This window comes from Natator depressus, chromosome 4, assembly GCF_965152275.1.
Source record: "Natator depressus isolate rNatDep1 chromosome 4, rNatDep2.hap1, whole genome shotgun sequence".
In the NCBI taxonomy this organism is placed as follows: domain Eukaryota; kingdom Metazoa; phylum Chordata; order Testudines; family Cheloniidae; genus Natator; species Natator depressus.
This window is the reverse complement of record NC_134237.1, coordinates 30,985,124-31,000,571: the sequence shown is the minus strand read 5'-3', so window position 1 is coordinate 31,000,571 and position 15,448 is coordinate 30,985,124. Positions and strand designations below refer to the sequence as shown.

The 15,448-nt window shown below is 40.7% G+C and overlaps 1 protein-coding gene across 2 annotated transcripts in view; it reads right to left on the bottom strand.

Moving 5' to 3' along the window:
- The window catches only part of NPNT (nephronectin), a 94,107-nt gene that overhangs the window by 44,602 nt on the left and 34,057 nt on the right, over window positions 1-15,448 (bottom strand). For both annotated transcript variants that reach the window (XM_074950711.1, XM_074950712.1), the window contains one exon: window positions 3,420-3,512. In XM_074950711.1, coding sequence (XP_074806812.1) covers window positions 3,420-3,512 — 93 coding nt within the window. The remainder of the gene's footprint in view (window positions 1-3,419; window positions 3,513-15,448) is intronic.

Here is a 15,448-nt window from a genome sequence, read left to right as displayed (position 1 = left end):
GGGAAAAGGTCTTGATCTGAGAGTTTGGTCAGTAATCTGCTATGGTGACACACTTTGCTTGAATCTAATACAGTTCATTATGTTAGGCACCAGAAAGCACATTATCTTTATTTTTCTTGTAACCATTTCTGACTTTAATGTCTTATTACTTGTACTCACTTAAAATATCTCTTTGTAGTTAATAAACCTATGTTATCGTTTTATCTAATTAACTATGTTCAAGATGAAGTGTCGGAGTAACTCCATTTGGGGCAACAAGTTGTGTGTATATTATTCCCTTAAAGGAATAATGGACTCAGTATATTTGCGACTTTCCAGGAGAGGGCTGTGCAGTAGAGGACATACATTTCGGGGGGGGGGAAATCTGAGATCGGGAGTATGTTGGGGTAACCCTGTGGTAGTTTTTAAGGCTGGTGAGAGCCAAGGTGTGGCTGGCTGGCTGCAGCAGACACACAGACATAGCTGGGAGTGTGTTCATGCTGGAGACTGTTTGTGAGCAGCAAGGCATTTTAAAGGATACCCCTGGTTACAGAGCAGTTACTCATCAGTCTGGATTGTATGTCACAGAGGTGCTAAATTCCATGGACTTCAATTCAATTTACCCACATACTTAAATGCTTTCCTGAACTGAGGCCTTTACCTGTGAAAAATGTCCACTGAAATCACACAATGACTGCAGGACTTTAGAGATATGGCCTCAGAATTTGGAAATTATAAAATTTAAAACATCTTAAAAATAGGGCAAGTTAGTGGAGAGAGTTCTAGTCTACTTTTAATAGGTGTTGTCTAAATTGCTTCTCCTGCTTCAAAACACTAATGATGCCAGTGACGCTGCATATTCAGATCACAGCATCAGAGTAGTGTGGACATACAATCTTGTAGACATCAAGGAAATACTTTAATTGATTATATATTTAATAAGTTTATGTTAATGGATTTAATAAGTAGCTTTGAAGCAGCTTGACTCTCAGCCTTCATAGAATGAAATAACCTTTAATCCAGTATCCCTGAGGTGGCAACAGTTCAGTAAATGTTTATTTTGTGTATGAGGCCTTGCCCATTTTGAGGAAGCATAAGCTGGGATGTGTGGATGGGTAAGGAACTACTTTTGTATTTTTGTACTTTTGTAAGTCAAAGGACAATGTTATGACCAGGAAGACAACAGTCAAGAGGCCACTGAAGAGTCTCAGCTGTTCACCTAAATACAAGGGGGTGAAATCATCTTGATAAGAGTTTTCACCTCCTCTTATTCCCTCAATGTTGCTTATTGTGGAAAAGCACAGACTTGTGGATGTAACTAAGAAACAGTACCCTAAAAGGAGAAACCCCAAAGTGGACTCAGATTCATACTGACATCACCTAATCAGAATCGGACAATGCAGATCCCCTGATTCAGTCAGAAGGTCACAACAGGAAGTCCAGGGGGACAATAGTAGTCTGAGTTTCACCCACAAAGGACCAGGCAAACAAGGAAAAAGTGTGCTATTCTTGAGATCACCACAACACTGCTACTATGTCCGATATTCATATTTAACCTTTCAAGGAAAGCAGAGACAAAGACATTGCAGACCAGCCAACTAACCCAAGAATGATGTCCGCTAGCATGATGGTACCTGAGCCAGAAGTCACTGCCTGGCTCCCCAACCTGCAGTTTTTAACTGACTCTGAAGCTTCAAAGACATATAAGTTGAAGAGCACACACTTATTTTTCTAAGTAACCTTATACTTTCTGTCTCCTTAGCAGGACATTTGAACATCTGTGCAAGGATGCCTGCCAGAAAAAAAATACTTTCTTAGCCTTTTTAGGTAGAGGTGTGTGTGTGTGAAGCAAAGACATTTTTGTACCTCGGGGGAGCACTCTGCAACCCCCGTATTCCTCATTTATATACGATTATGATCTTGCATATAAAGCAGGCCGTGTGAGGTATCAGGGGAAAGGTTATGATCTCCGGAAAGTCATTTTTCTATCCATATATGTATATCATTAATGCATATGAAGTTATGAGAATTGTGTTGTAAGCTTGTCACTAAAACATGCTGTCAGTTGGGGAATCAGCCAGATATTAGACCCCTAGAGACAACAGCAAGGAAAATAACCAACGTCCGGGCAGGGTGTCAAACAACCCATCTACAGCCATCGTCCAGCAAGGGAGCTACAATTCAATGACTCACCTGCATGAGCCCACACCAGGGGAATTGTTCAACCTTGCCTGGGGACTCAGCAATGCCCATGAGACATGCCTGGACTTGTGTTCTACAAGCACATGGGACAGAGGGTATAAAACAGAACACAGGGGCCCCATGCTTGGCCTTTCTCCCGCCCCCACCTATGCTGCAAGCAACAAAGACACTGAGAAGAAGACTGAAGACTCCAATAGAGGAGACTGGCCCAGATTTAAGGGACAAATCTGCATATTAAGGACTGCAATATCCATTGGCGTGAGAAAAATTGCTTAGTATAGTTGTTGCCCAGTCAAATAGGGTTGAGAGTTTAGACTGCGTGCTTATATTTTATTTCTTTTGGTAACTAACTCTGACTTTTTGCCTAACACTTACAGTCATTTAAAATCTATCTTTTGTAGCCAATAAATTTAACTGTTTATCTTTACCAGTGAGCTTCCCTGAAGTGTGTGGTAAATCTGCTCAGGTTTTGCAAAGGCTAGTGTATATCCACTTTCCATCGATGAAGTGGTGAACCAATTAATAAATTTGCACTGCTCATCTTGAGTTATTTGGGATCCATAAAGATTTAACCCTTAACCTAATCTTTCCACAAGGGAAAGTATAAACTGCTAAGTAAATGCATAGGGGTAGAAAGATTAAAGAAATCATTTAATCATTTGTATTGTGTCAGCTTTGTGATTTGATTACTGGTTGTGCCAATGCAATAACTTGACTAGTTCTTCTTCTTAAATTGTTCTCTTAGTAGTTAATCAATTTAACGTTGTATTATTGTTAACTCCTTGATTTGACTGACTCAATTTATATTATAATATCAATATTAATCATCATATTGTTTACTACTTTAGAGAAGTATAAGCAATTACCTAACTTTGCACTAACACACCAAACTGGTTTTCTCTGATCAACTAGTGATGAGGTGAAAAGCAGCCTAAATTAAAGGGACTTTAAATACCCATAGACCATTAGACTCAAGGGCTAAGAAAACCCTTATTATCATTACATCTGTAAAAGACCTAGTAGATGAAGTCCATTATGCTGCAAGTGCAGAATATACAGTACATTCCCTTTATGAATTCAATACAGGTATACTCAATTATTTATGAATAAGCAGAAAATTGAAGCTGCTATGCATATATTTAATTTTTTTAATATTTATTTTTTTAAGATAAAAATTCTTCTGTAGTCTCATATGCAGGGTTTGTTTGTTTTTTTAATTAAAAGATTTGCTTTCTTACCTTGGTTGCAGGTTTTTCCGGTATATCCTGGGAGACATTTGCATTTGTTTGGTCCAATACATTCACCATGTTTGCATCTAGGCTGACATATAGCTGAAAATAGAACATTTATTATTGTTCTGATCTAATCAACAATAATATATTAATGAAAGCAGCACAAATACTACTAATACTTAGCCCTTGTACTTCACTTCACATTTTAACACCACAGTGCACACATAAAGTGTCTTTTCAGTTATAAAAAACAAATACACATCAGAAAACAGATTGATAACGAGCATTATGTTCTCGGGTTATAGGATATAATGCTCAACTTTTTTGGATACTCCAGTTTATGTAGTATCTGACCAGCAAACAGACTCATGGCCTTCCAGATGTACTGTGTGATGCGTGTCATTCAGTTTGTTATTACTAGAATATGTCCGAACTGAACAGGAAGTAGGAGTGTCAACATCAATGAGTTATCAGCTCAGTAACAGACAAGCAACAGTGCAGTTCCAAGTATCCACAGATTTTCCCCTGCCCTGGGTTGTTTAGACAATGGCATTTCTTTATCCGGCATTTCTTTATTCTTTAACACTCAAAAAAAGGCTCTGTGTCACCATGACCTTCCCTATTCTGAGGAGAATTGAATGAGGCTCCCTCCAGAGTTTGTTGGCCAGAAGGATACAGGATGGTTATTTACAGAGGTGATTTGTCTCCGAGGCTGGGATCACGGCTTCCAGAAGGTGGATCCGTGAAGGGAAGGATCACCAGTGCAATCCTACATGCTTTACTCATGTGAGTAATCTTTACATACACAAGAAGTTCCATTTAGTTCAATGACACTACTTGGCTAAGCAGCTGTAGCAGAACCAGGCCCAAGCTTGTAATATGTCATTCAGATACCTCTTTTGCACTGCCACTATCACAGCGAGGTGGCACAATTTAAATATTTAAACAGTATTTTGAAAGACCTTGTTAATAATTAAAAATAAATAAAAAGGTCTTTATTCACTGTATCTTCTTACAGCTCATTAAAAGCAGCATTATTGCTGCTGCGCATAAGCCTGATTCTTAAACTTGAGCTTAGAACACATTCAAATTAATGATGGGGAACAAGTGGGGGTGGGACACTGGGACAGCCACAGGAACAAGAAGTCACTAGGACCAGCAGGAGACTGGGAACTGAGGGATGGGGGTAAAACTGAGAAAAGGATTAGAGTGGGTGGAGCAGAGATTAAGATGAGGGCAGACTGGAGGAGCCAGGGACAGAAGGAGTAGGGGTTGGGGTGCACAGGAGCAGATGGGTTTATAACCAGAAGAGAACATTCTCCACAGAACTTAGAAGAGAACCCAGGATGCCCAGAGTCTTAGCATTCTGTTACCATCAGCAAATAGCAGTGCAACCCACTGGCAAAGCATGCGCTTCATATCCCGTTAGTGGCTGGCCCACATACAGGGAGACAACCTATTAATATTATCCATCACTCTGTTAGCTCAAGTGGCAGAGGTCCACATGATGGATCTAAAAGGTTCCAACCCTGCTGATGAATCATGTGGATATCAATATAATTCCACATGATGGCATTTCTGTTTTTTCAGTTTGCTTTTTAAAAAAACCTAGGAAATTCCATACAAAACTCATTAAAAGAACATTAAGGTTGTAAAGGCAAGTGCTGAAAAGTCAGGAAGTGCCACAATTAAGCATGAGCAATCTTAATAAAGCCCACTGGCGTATATGTATTGTGATACAATCTTTAATTACACAACTGCATGCTGTCTTTTCCACATGATTTCTGCCTCATTCAGTGTACAGGACGGCTAGTGCTCAGGGAATGAATGAATGGTGTAGTGAATGAAGCTATTGTCTGTACTGCACCTTCCCATATGTTGCAGAAGTTGGAAGGTGAACAAGGCAGGGGATTGCATGAAGAGAAATGAGGATCTCATTGTTAAGGCAACTGAATGCCACCCTGGAGAACTGGATTCTATCCCTGCCTCTGCCACAAAGTTCCTGTGTAATACTAGAACAGTCATTTAAACCAAACATCTCACAAGTGGCCACTAATTGTGTGTTCCTCATTTTCCAGGTGCCCAATTTAAGACCGTGAGGTCAGATTTGCAGAAACGCTGAGCACTGAAGTTAACAGGAACTGTGTTTTCAACATATAATGTGCTATAAAACGTTACCTTTTCTGAAAAATCAGGCTATAGGCATCTCAAATTGGGTTTCCAAAATTATCACCCACTTTTAACATAAATGTCTGTATCTCAGTTCTCCATCTGAGAAATGGTAATAATGATCCAACCTTACTTCACAAGGGTGCTGTGAAGATAAATTCATTAGTGTTTGTGAAGTACTCACATATTGTGGTGACAAGCTATACTGAGACGCCTGTGTGGAAGTTAATAATTGTGTATTCAGTGAAGGATTTGGATGGTTTACAGTAAATAAGGAAATTAAATATTTTATTAAAATGAAATATTGAACAGATGCTTATTGAGTAAAACCCATCTCATCCTGCGCAATGACAAAGTAGAGGTGCAATGGAAAAATAGTATGAAATCATGTAATTAAAGTTAGTATCATAATGCATATACACCAGGGAGCTGAAGAAAGAGCTGTTGAGAGCTTGACTTTGCAACCTTACTGATGTTCTTTTACTGTATTTTTGTATGTAATTACATGCACACATCTCTAAACGCATACACATTTTGTTGTAAGAGAAAGGTAATTTGGCAAAGTTTTAGTCTCTCAAAATTTTAAAATATTATTCTGAAAGTTGGACTACAGTCAAAAAGCACAGAAAACAAGTGAGGGGTTACTGTGCAAAGGTGGTTTAAAGCTCACCTTTGCACTTCTGTGAAGTGCATTTCCCCAGTGTTTAAACCAGCCTTTAATAGCCACAGGGCCCAAAAAGGCCACTGAGAATTGGTCAGCCATGCTGCCTTTTCCCTTTAACACCCCAGCAGGGAAGGTGTATGCTATGTAAAAAATAAATGCTATATACTGCCAAAGGGTCACTGTTACACTGAGGTGATGATATTCCTGCTATGATGATGCCAGTGGAAAGCAGCTGCATGACACCAGAGAACCAAGACCCAGTAGGTTTATGGCCATTATTAAGCATGAATATAAAACATTAAATAACCCCTCAGCTATTTAAACCCAGCAGCAATAACCCTAAATGACAGTTTCATCGCATTAGTGTACAAATTTTAAGAGGGGAGGAAGGGAGAGTGGTTAATTAACAATTATACCTTTATTTAAAAAAATATCTTCTGCCACAGTGGGTGATGTAAACTTTATGGGTTGTCTTAAACACTGAGTCATTCTCATATTCCTCAATACATACTGGTTCTAGAGAGAGTTAGTCTGAATGAGGAGAGCTCTGGGCAGAATGCATGTACATGAGGTTCGTTTTAAGTAGGGTGACCAGATAGCAACTGTGAAAAAACAGGACAGAGAGTGAGGGGTAATAGGCGCCTATATAAGAAAGTCCCAAAAAACAGGACTGTCCCTTTAAAAACGGAACATCTGGTCACCCTACTTTTAAGGCCCAATTCCAGCCCTCTGATATATACCAGGTTACTGAGGCTTTCAGGATAATTTATGCAAAGGAGATAATTAAAATCAGCTCTCTCATCATATATATTATCCTATGTGCAATTTAGTGAAGGCATGCAGGGACAAACTGCATGTGCCCACAAGGGGATGTCGATCACTGTAGATGGAAATGACAGAAAACACGAAGAACTTGCTGAATCAAGCAAGCTGCTCCTATTTATCCTCTGTAACTAAACATAGTCACAGTAAATTTTCCAAGTATATTAATCTGCCAAAGGAATGTAAAGCTTGGCACCTCCTCCAGCAGAGGGATAAGAGAATAAAGAATACTCTGGATGGATCTCCAGAAGTAGTTTCTTCCAAACTCATCCCTCTGGGAGTGGATGGTGAGATTCCTAGCCACAGGAGAAGTGGGATTTCAACTTTACAAACTAGTTGTGGGGAGAGGAAGAATTTCATATTATCAGTATACAATACTGGGTCAGTTGTTGTGTAAATGAATGTATTTACTTTGTTGATTTCAAGGTAACTACTTTTGGAGTAAGAGCAAAGGAATCAATAAGTGGCCACTAGTGTATAGTCAGTCTGGGTCCCCACCAGCACCACCACCCGTTTCTTCAAACCTATCTTGAGTGGGAAATTTCATTTAAAAAATAAAATTTGAAGTGGGCTAAAAAGCAAGTGTGTAGAATGACTCTTTGTTACTGCATACATCTCAGTTATTTCCATTTAGATCACTGACAGATACAAGTGTTTAATACTGTCAACCCTGCTGAACCAGTAATAATCACAGAACATGAAGTTATGTTCTATTTGCTTCCTGCATCATCAACAATCTTGCCAGCTAAATTCTGGTTCCACAGATGGAGAGTAAATATGGAACACCAGTGGATCACTGTTACATCGACATTTTTCTGAGCCTAGCCATGCTTTAATTAAAACAAATATGAAACAACACTAATAAAAATGTACATGTATTATAAACCAAGTAATTAAAATACTGCAACAGCAAAGCAATGATACTATGGAAAGAAACAGGGAAAAAATAGGTCTATGAATTTATTTGTATTGCCACAGGATCCACTTCATGCTAATATGATTATTTTTAGATTGCTAAGAATCATTACAACTCTGGAAAACATTTTACAGCTCAAACAATTTGAAGAGGACCCTGCGCCAAGCATTTTTTTGTTATAATGTCTTTTTTATTATTAAACACACTGCCTTTAACTCCTTAAAAAGTGAAATCTGTTCCCTTACTGAAAGTATTTATTCCAGTGCCATGATATTTTGGGGAATATTTATCATGTATTGACATGTTTAGCACTGTACAAAACACAAAATGCAGACAGTCCCTGCCCTTACGAGTTTATAGTCTAAGCAAAACGGACACAAAGTAGACAAGAAACCAGAGGATGGTATAGCTGGGATGTTATATTTTTACAATTTATTGATTCCATATGTTTCAACTGATTCTGTAGAATAGTAATGCCATTTAGAATTTGCCAAGTAATGAACCAGAGTCAGTTGTCATCTTAATTAACCAAACAGTAACTTGCATCATAAAGTTGAACATATTAAGGACCTTAGTTGATAGAAATTTGTCACACAGACCCCACAAATCCAGCTTTCTAGCTTCCACTCTAGGCCAAGCTATTGAACAGAAATAAATATTGACTATTAGTTCTCTCAGAGCCAATGCAAACAAATCTCTGACCAGCCAAAGATCTTCCCCATTTCATAGACTTTAAGGTTAGAAGGGACCATCGTAATCATCTAGTCTGAATCCCTGCACATTGCAGACCACAGAGTCTTACCACCTCCTGAAATAGACCCCTAACCTCTGGCTGAGTTACTGAAGTCCTCAAATTATGGTTTAAAAACATCAAGTTACAGAGAATTTACCATTTAGGCCTGCAAGTGACCTGTGCCCCAGGCTGCAGAGGAAGGCAAAACGCCCCCAGGGTCTCAGCCAATCTGAGCTGGGCGAAAATTCTTTCCTGACCGCAAATATGGCAGTCAGTTAGATGACCCAGAGCATGTGAGCAAGACCCACAAGGCAGACACCTGGGAAAGAATTCTCTTTAGTAACTCAGCCTTCCACATCTAGTGTCCTGTCTCTGGCCATTGGGGATTTTTGCTACTAGCAGTTGCTGATGGGCCACATGCCATCGTAGGCAGTCTCATCATAGCATCCCCTCCATAAACCTATCAAGCTTGGTCTTGAAGTCAGTTAAGTTTCTTGACCCCACTACTCCCCTTGGAAGGCTGTTTCAGAACTTCACTCCTCCGATGATTAGAAACCTTCGTCTAATTTCGAGGCTAAACTTGTTGATGGCCAGTTTATATCCATTTGTTCTTGTGTCCACATTGGTGAGTAACTTAAATAACTCCTCTCCCTCTCATATTTATCCCTCTAATGTATTTATAGGGTGCAATTATATCTCCCCTCAGCCTTCTTTCGGTTAGGCTAAACAAGCCATGCTCTTTGAGTCTCCTCTCATAAGGCAGGTTTTTCATTCCTCGAATCATCTTAGTAGCCCTTCTTTGCACCTGTTCCATGTTTAAGAAAGATGAATTCAAACTGGGAGACCAGAATTGCACACAGTATTCCAGAGGAGGTCTCATCAGTGCCTTGTGTAATGGTACTAACACTTCCCTGTCTCTACTGGAAACAGCTTGCCTGATGCATCCTAGGATGCAATTGCCTTTTTCACGGCCACAACATATTGACAGCTCATAGTCATCCTGTGATCAACCAATAAACCCAGGTCTTTCTCCTCTGTAGCTTCTAGCTGGTAAGTCCCCACCTTATAGCAAAAATTTTTATTGCTAGTCCCTAAATGCATAACCTTGCACTATTAAATATCATCCCATTTCTATTCCTCCAGTTTACAAGGTCATCCAGATCTTCTTGTATGATATTCTGGTCCTCTTCTGTATTGACAATATCTCCCAACTTCATGTCATCTGAAAATTTTATTAACACACACTCACTTTTTGTGCCAAGGTCAGTAATAAAAATGTTAAATAAGATTAGTACCAAGACCAATGCCTGAGGAACTCCACTAGTGACCTCCCACCAGCCTGACAGTTCACCTTTCACTATGACCTGTTGTAGTCACCCCTTTAATCAGTTCCTTATCCACCTTTCAATTCTCATATTAATCCCCATCTTCTGTACCTAATGTCTTACTGAAATCCACATAGATTAGATTGACATCGATTAGATCTACCACATTTCCTTTGTCTAAAAAATCAGTTATAGTCTCAAAGCAGGATATCAGGTTGGTCTGGCATGATCTATCTTTTGTAAAACCATGTTGTATTTTATCCAAGTTACCATTCACCTCTATGTCCTTAACTACTTTCTCTTTCAAAATTTGTTCCAGACCCTCCATAAAATTGAAGTAAAATTAATAGTCCTGTAGTTTCCTGGATAATTTTTCCCCCCTTTCTTAAAAATAGGAACTCTGTTAGCAATTCTCTAGTCATAGGGTATGACCCCCGAGTTTACAGATTCATTAAAAACCCTTGCTATTGGGCCTGCTGTTTCTTGTGCCAGCTCCTTTAATATTCTTGGATGGAGATTATCCAGGCCTCCGATTTAGTCCTATTAACCTGATTTGTTTGACTTCCACCTCAGATGTGGTAATTTCCACCTCCATATCCTTGCTGCCATTAGCCACCCTGCCACTACATAAGAACAGCCATACTGGGTTAGACCAAAGGTCCATCTAGCCCAGTATCCTGTCTTCCAACAGTGGCCAATGTCAGGTGCTCCAGAAGGAATGAACAAAACAGGCAATCATCTAGTGACCCATCCCCTGTCGCCCATTCCCAGCTTTTGGCAAACAGAGGTTAGGGACACCAACTCTGCCCATCCTGGCTAGCCCTTGATGGACTTATCCTCCATGAAATTATCTAGTTCTTTTTTTAACCCTGTTATAGTCTTGGCCTTCACAACATTCTCTGGCAAGGAGTTCCACACGTTGACTGTGCCTTGTGTGAAAAAATACTTCCCTTTGTTTGCGTTAAACCTGCTGCCCATTAATTTCATTTGGTGACCCCTAGTTCTTGTGTTATGAGGAGTAAATAGCACTTCCTTATTTACTTTCTCCACACCAGTCATGATTTTATAGACCTCTATCATATCCCCCCTTAGTCATCTCTTTCCCAAGCTGAAAAGTCCCGGTCTTATTAACCTCTCCTCACATGACAGCCGTTCCATACCCCTAATCATTTTTGAACTTTTCTGAACTTTTCCAATTTCCAATATCTTTTTTGAGATGGGGCGACCACATCTGCACGGAGTATTCAAGATGTGGGCGTACTATGGATTTATATAGAGGCAATATGATATTTTCTCTCTTATTATCGATCCCTTCCTTGATGATTCCCAACATTCTGTTCACTTTTTTGACTGCCACTGCACATGGAACGGATGGTTTCAGAGAACTATCCACAATGACTCCAAGATCTCTTTCTTGAGTGGTAACAGCTAATTTAGACTCCATCATTTTTTATGTATAGTTGGGATTATATTTTCCAATGTGCATTACTTTGCATTTATCAACACTGAATTTCATCTACCATTTTGTTGCCCAGTCACCCAGTTTTGAGAAATCCTTTTGTAGCTCTTCACAGTCTGTTTGGGACTTAACTATCTTCAGTAGTTTTGTATCATCTGCAAATTTTGCCACCTCACTGTTTACCCCTTTTTCCAGATCGTTTATGAATATGTTGAATAGGACTGGTCCCAGTACATACCCCAGGGGGACACCGCTATTTACCTTTCTCCATTCTGAAAACTGACCATTTATTCCTACCCTTTGTTTCCTATCTTTTAACCAGTTACCAATCCATAAGAGGACCTTCCCTTCTTATCCCATGACAGCTTAGTTTATTTAAGAGCCTTTGGTGAGGGACCTTGTCAAATGCTTTCTGAAAATCTAAATACACTAATTGCATTGGATCCCTCTTGTCCACATGCTTGTTGACCCCCTCAAAGAATTCTGGTAGATTGGTGAGGCACAATTTCCCTATACAAAAAACATGTTGACTTTTCCACCAACAAATTATGTCCATCTATGTGTCTGACAATTTTGTTCTTTACTATAGTTTTAACCAGTTTGCCCAGTACCGAAGTCAGACTTTATCTCTGCATCCCGTCCTGAGGTGATATGTACCCAGTCAATATGAAATCCCCCATTATTACTGAGTTTTTAAATTTTTATAGCCTCTTTAGTCTCCCTGAGCATTTCACAGTCACTATCCCCATCCTGGTCAGGTGGTTGGGAATATATCCCTACAGCTATATTCTTATTAATAGAGCATGGAATTACTATCCATAGAGATTCTATGGTACAATTTGGTTTATTTAAGATTTTTACTTCATTTGATTTTACTCTTTCACATATAGTGGCACTCCCCCACCAGTACGACTTGTTCTGTCCTTCCGATATATTTTGTACCCTGGTATTATTGTGTCTCACCAAGTTTCTGTAGTGCCTATTATATCAATATCCTCTTTTAATACAAGGCACTCTAATTCACCCACCTTATTTAGACTTCTAGTATTTGTATATAAGCACTTTAAAAATCTGTCACTTTTTAGCTCCATCATGTAATTGAAAGGGCCTCTTTTTCATTTGACTGTTTCTCATCAGATCCTAACCGTATTTTATCATCTTCCATCCTCTCCTCCTTACTCGGACATAGAAAATTTCCATTAATAGATCCTCCCCTAAGAGATGTCTCTGTCCAAACCATGTGCTCCTCCGCATCCGTCAGCTTTCCCCCAGCCCTTAGTTTAAAAACTGCTCTACGATCTTTTTAATTTTAAGTGCCAACAATCTGGTTCCATTTTGATTTAGGTGGTTTAGCCCATCCTTCCTGTATAGGCTCCAACTTTCCCAAAAATTTCCCCAGGTCCTAATAAATCTAAACCCCTCCTACCTACACCCTCGTCTCATCCACGCATTGAGACACTTCAGTTCTGCCTGTCTAACTGGCCCTGCGCGTGGAACTGGAAGCATTTCAGAGAATGCTACCAGGGAGGTCTTGGACTTCAATCACTACACCTAAGCTCTTCATTAGCCTCATTAAAAACTGAGGCAAAGTACTTGTTTAGGTGTTGGGCCACGTCTAGATTATCCCCATCCTCAGTGCTTAGTAATCCCACTTCTTCTCTCCTTGTGTTCTTATTTATATGGCTAAAGAACTTTCCCTATGAACTTTTTCTCCTTGCTTGGGATGCAAGCTTCAGATAGCTTCTGCAGCTTCGACTTGAAGTAATTCCAAGCCTCCTCCAAATTCAGATTCTTGAGTTCTTCCATTAATTTATTGAAGTTAGCTCTTTTGAAATCAAAGACACTTGTTGCAGATCTATTTTTGTTTATCCTCCATTTAGTTTAAACTGAATTAACTCATAATTAATGGTACGTTTTAGTCAAGGGGAAATTTTAGTAAAAGTCATGGACAGGTCAAGGGCAGTAAACAAAAATTCACAGCCTATGACCTTTACTATATGCCCCTGACTAAATCTTCGGGGGGTGGGGGTGGCCTGGGGGCACTGTGGGTGCTGGAGGGGGCAGTGGTGCATGGCCCAGAACCCCTGCTGGGGTGAGGGGAGTTTGGTGGGGCTGGCAGGCTCCCTACCCGGCTCTGCACCTCCCTGGAAGCAACAACACCCCCCTCCCTCTGTTCCTAGGCGAAGGCGTGGGCAGTGACCTCTGCGCTCTGGCTTTGAGCCAAGCGCTGGCTCCGCAGCTGTGGGGGGCGGTGCCTGCAGGTGGAGGCAGCACGCAGAGCCCCCTGGCCACCCCTTTGCCTAAGAGCCAAGGGATGTCACCGCTTCCAGGGAGCCCCCACTGCAAGGTAGGCACCGCCCAGAACCCTCACTCCCTCCTGTGCCCCAGCCCTGAGCCCCCTCCCACACCCAAACTCCAGCTGCTGCTGGGGGAGGAGGGTGCCGTGGCCCAAGACTGCCCCAGCAGTAGCTGATGCGGCTGGCCCAGAGGCTGCCTGAGCTGCTCAGGTGGCCCCCAGGCCAGCCACTGCAGAGGTCCCAGAAAGTCACGGAATCCGTGACTTCCATGACAAACACGCAGCCTTACTCATGATCACTCGAACCAAGGTTGTTCTCTGCAACCAGTGCTTCTAGGAGGTCCTCACTACTCACTAATACCAATTCTAAAATGGCATCACCTCTTGTTGGTTTAGCAAGTGAGCTGTAGCTCATGAAAGCTCATGCTCAAATAAATTGGTTAGTCTCTAAGGTGCCACAAGTACTCCTTTTCTTTTTGCGAATACAGACTAACACGGCTGTTACTCTGAAACCTGATACTTGGTGAAGAAATCTGTCAGCTATCGCATACAGGAAAATCTGGGCCCTACTGTTATTAGTAGCACTTGTCCTCCAATCTATACCTGGGAAGTTAAAGTCTCCTATAATCATACAATTCCCAGTAGTATTTATTTCATTAAAAACATTAAAGATGTCTCTATCCATATCCAAATCGGATCCTGGTGGTCTGTAACACACCCCAAGCACTATATCAGGGGAACCTCTGGTAGCTTTCTTCCCCAATGTGATTTTGGTCCAAACAGACACTGTCTTATCCATTCTAATCTCTTTATAGTCTACCATATAATTTATATGCAATGCTACTCAACCACATTTGCCTTTATTTCTGTCTTTCCTGACCAGCACATACCCTTCAATATCTGTACTCCAGTCATGACTACTATTCCATCATGTTTCTGTTATCCCTATAATATCTGGCTTAACTTCCTGTACTAGTAGTTCTAGTTCCTCCATTTTGTTACCCAGGCTCCTTGCATTGGTGTACAAACATCTTAACTGTTGCTGCTTGACTTCACGCACTTTCGTGCCCAAGTGGGTACAGTCATTCTACTGCCAGTATCGCCTATCATTTGACTGGTATCAACACGATCCTTCCTCTTAATTTCCATTCTCCTACCCACTGCAGCTCCTTTCTTCTTTGCTGTATCCTTTCTTACTTGATTTTCCTCCCTCTCAATGTTAAAATCAGGCGTGGAGATTATATGATTATATATAGCATCTCACAATGGTCTCCCCTGAGTTTCTAGTTTAAAGCTCTTTTAATCAGTTGTGCCAACCTCCATCCCAGAAGTCTATTTCCTTCCCTACTCAGGTGGAGTCCATCCCATGAGAACTGCCTCCCAGTAGTCAAACATCCCAACATCCTCCTTATAACACCACTGCTGAGCCATCTGTTGAGCATCATAATCTTGTCTCTCCTTCATTCTCCTCCTCCAGGGAGGGGCAGAATCCCACTGAAGATCACCTGAGCCTCCATTTCCTTCAACATCTTCCCCAGCCTGGCAGAGTCTCCCTTGATATGTTCCAGCAAGAATCTAGCTGTGTGTCATTTGTTTCCACATGAAGGACAATCAATGCATTCTTTCCTGCTCCCATTAGGATCCTCTTCAG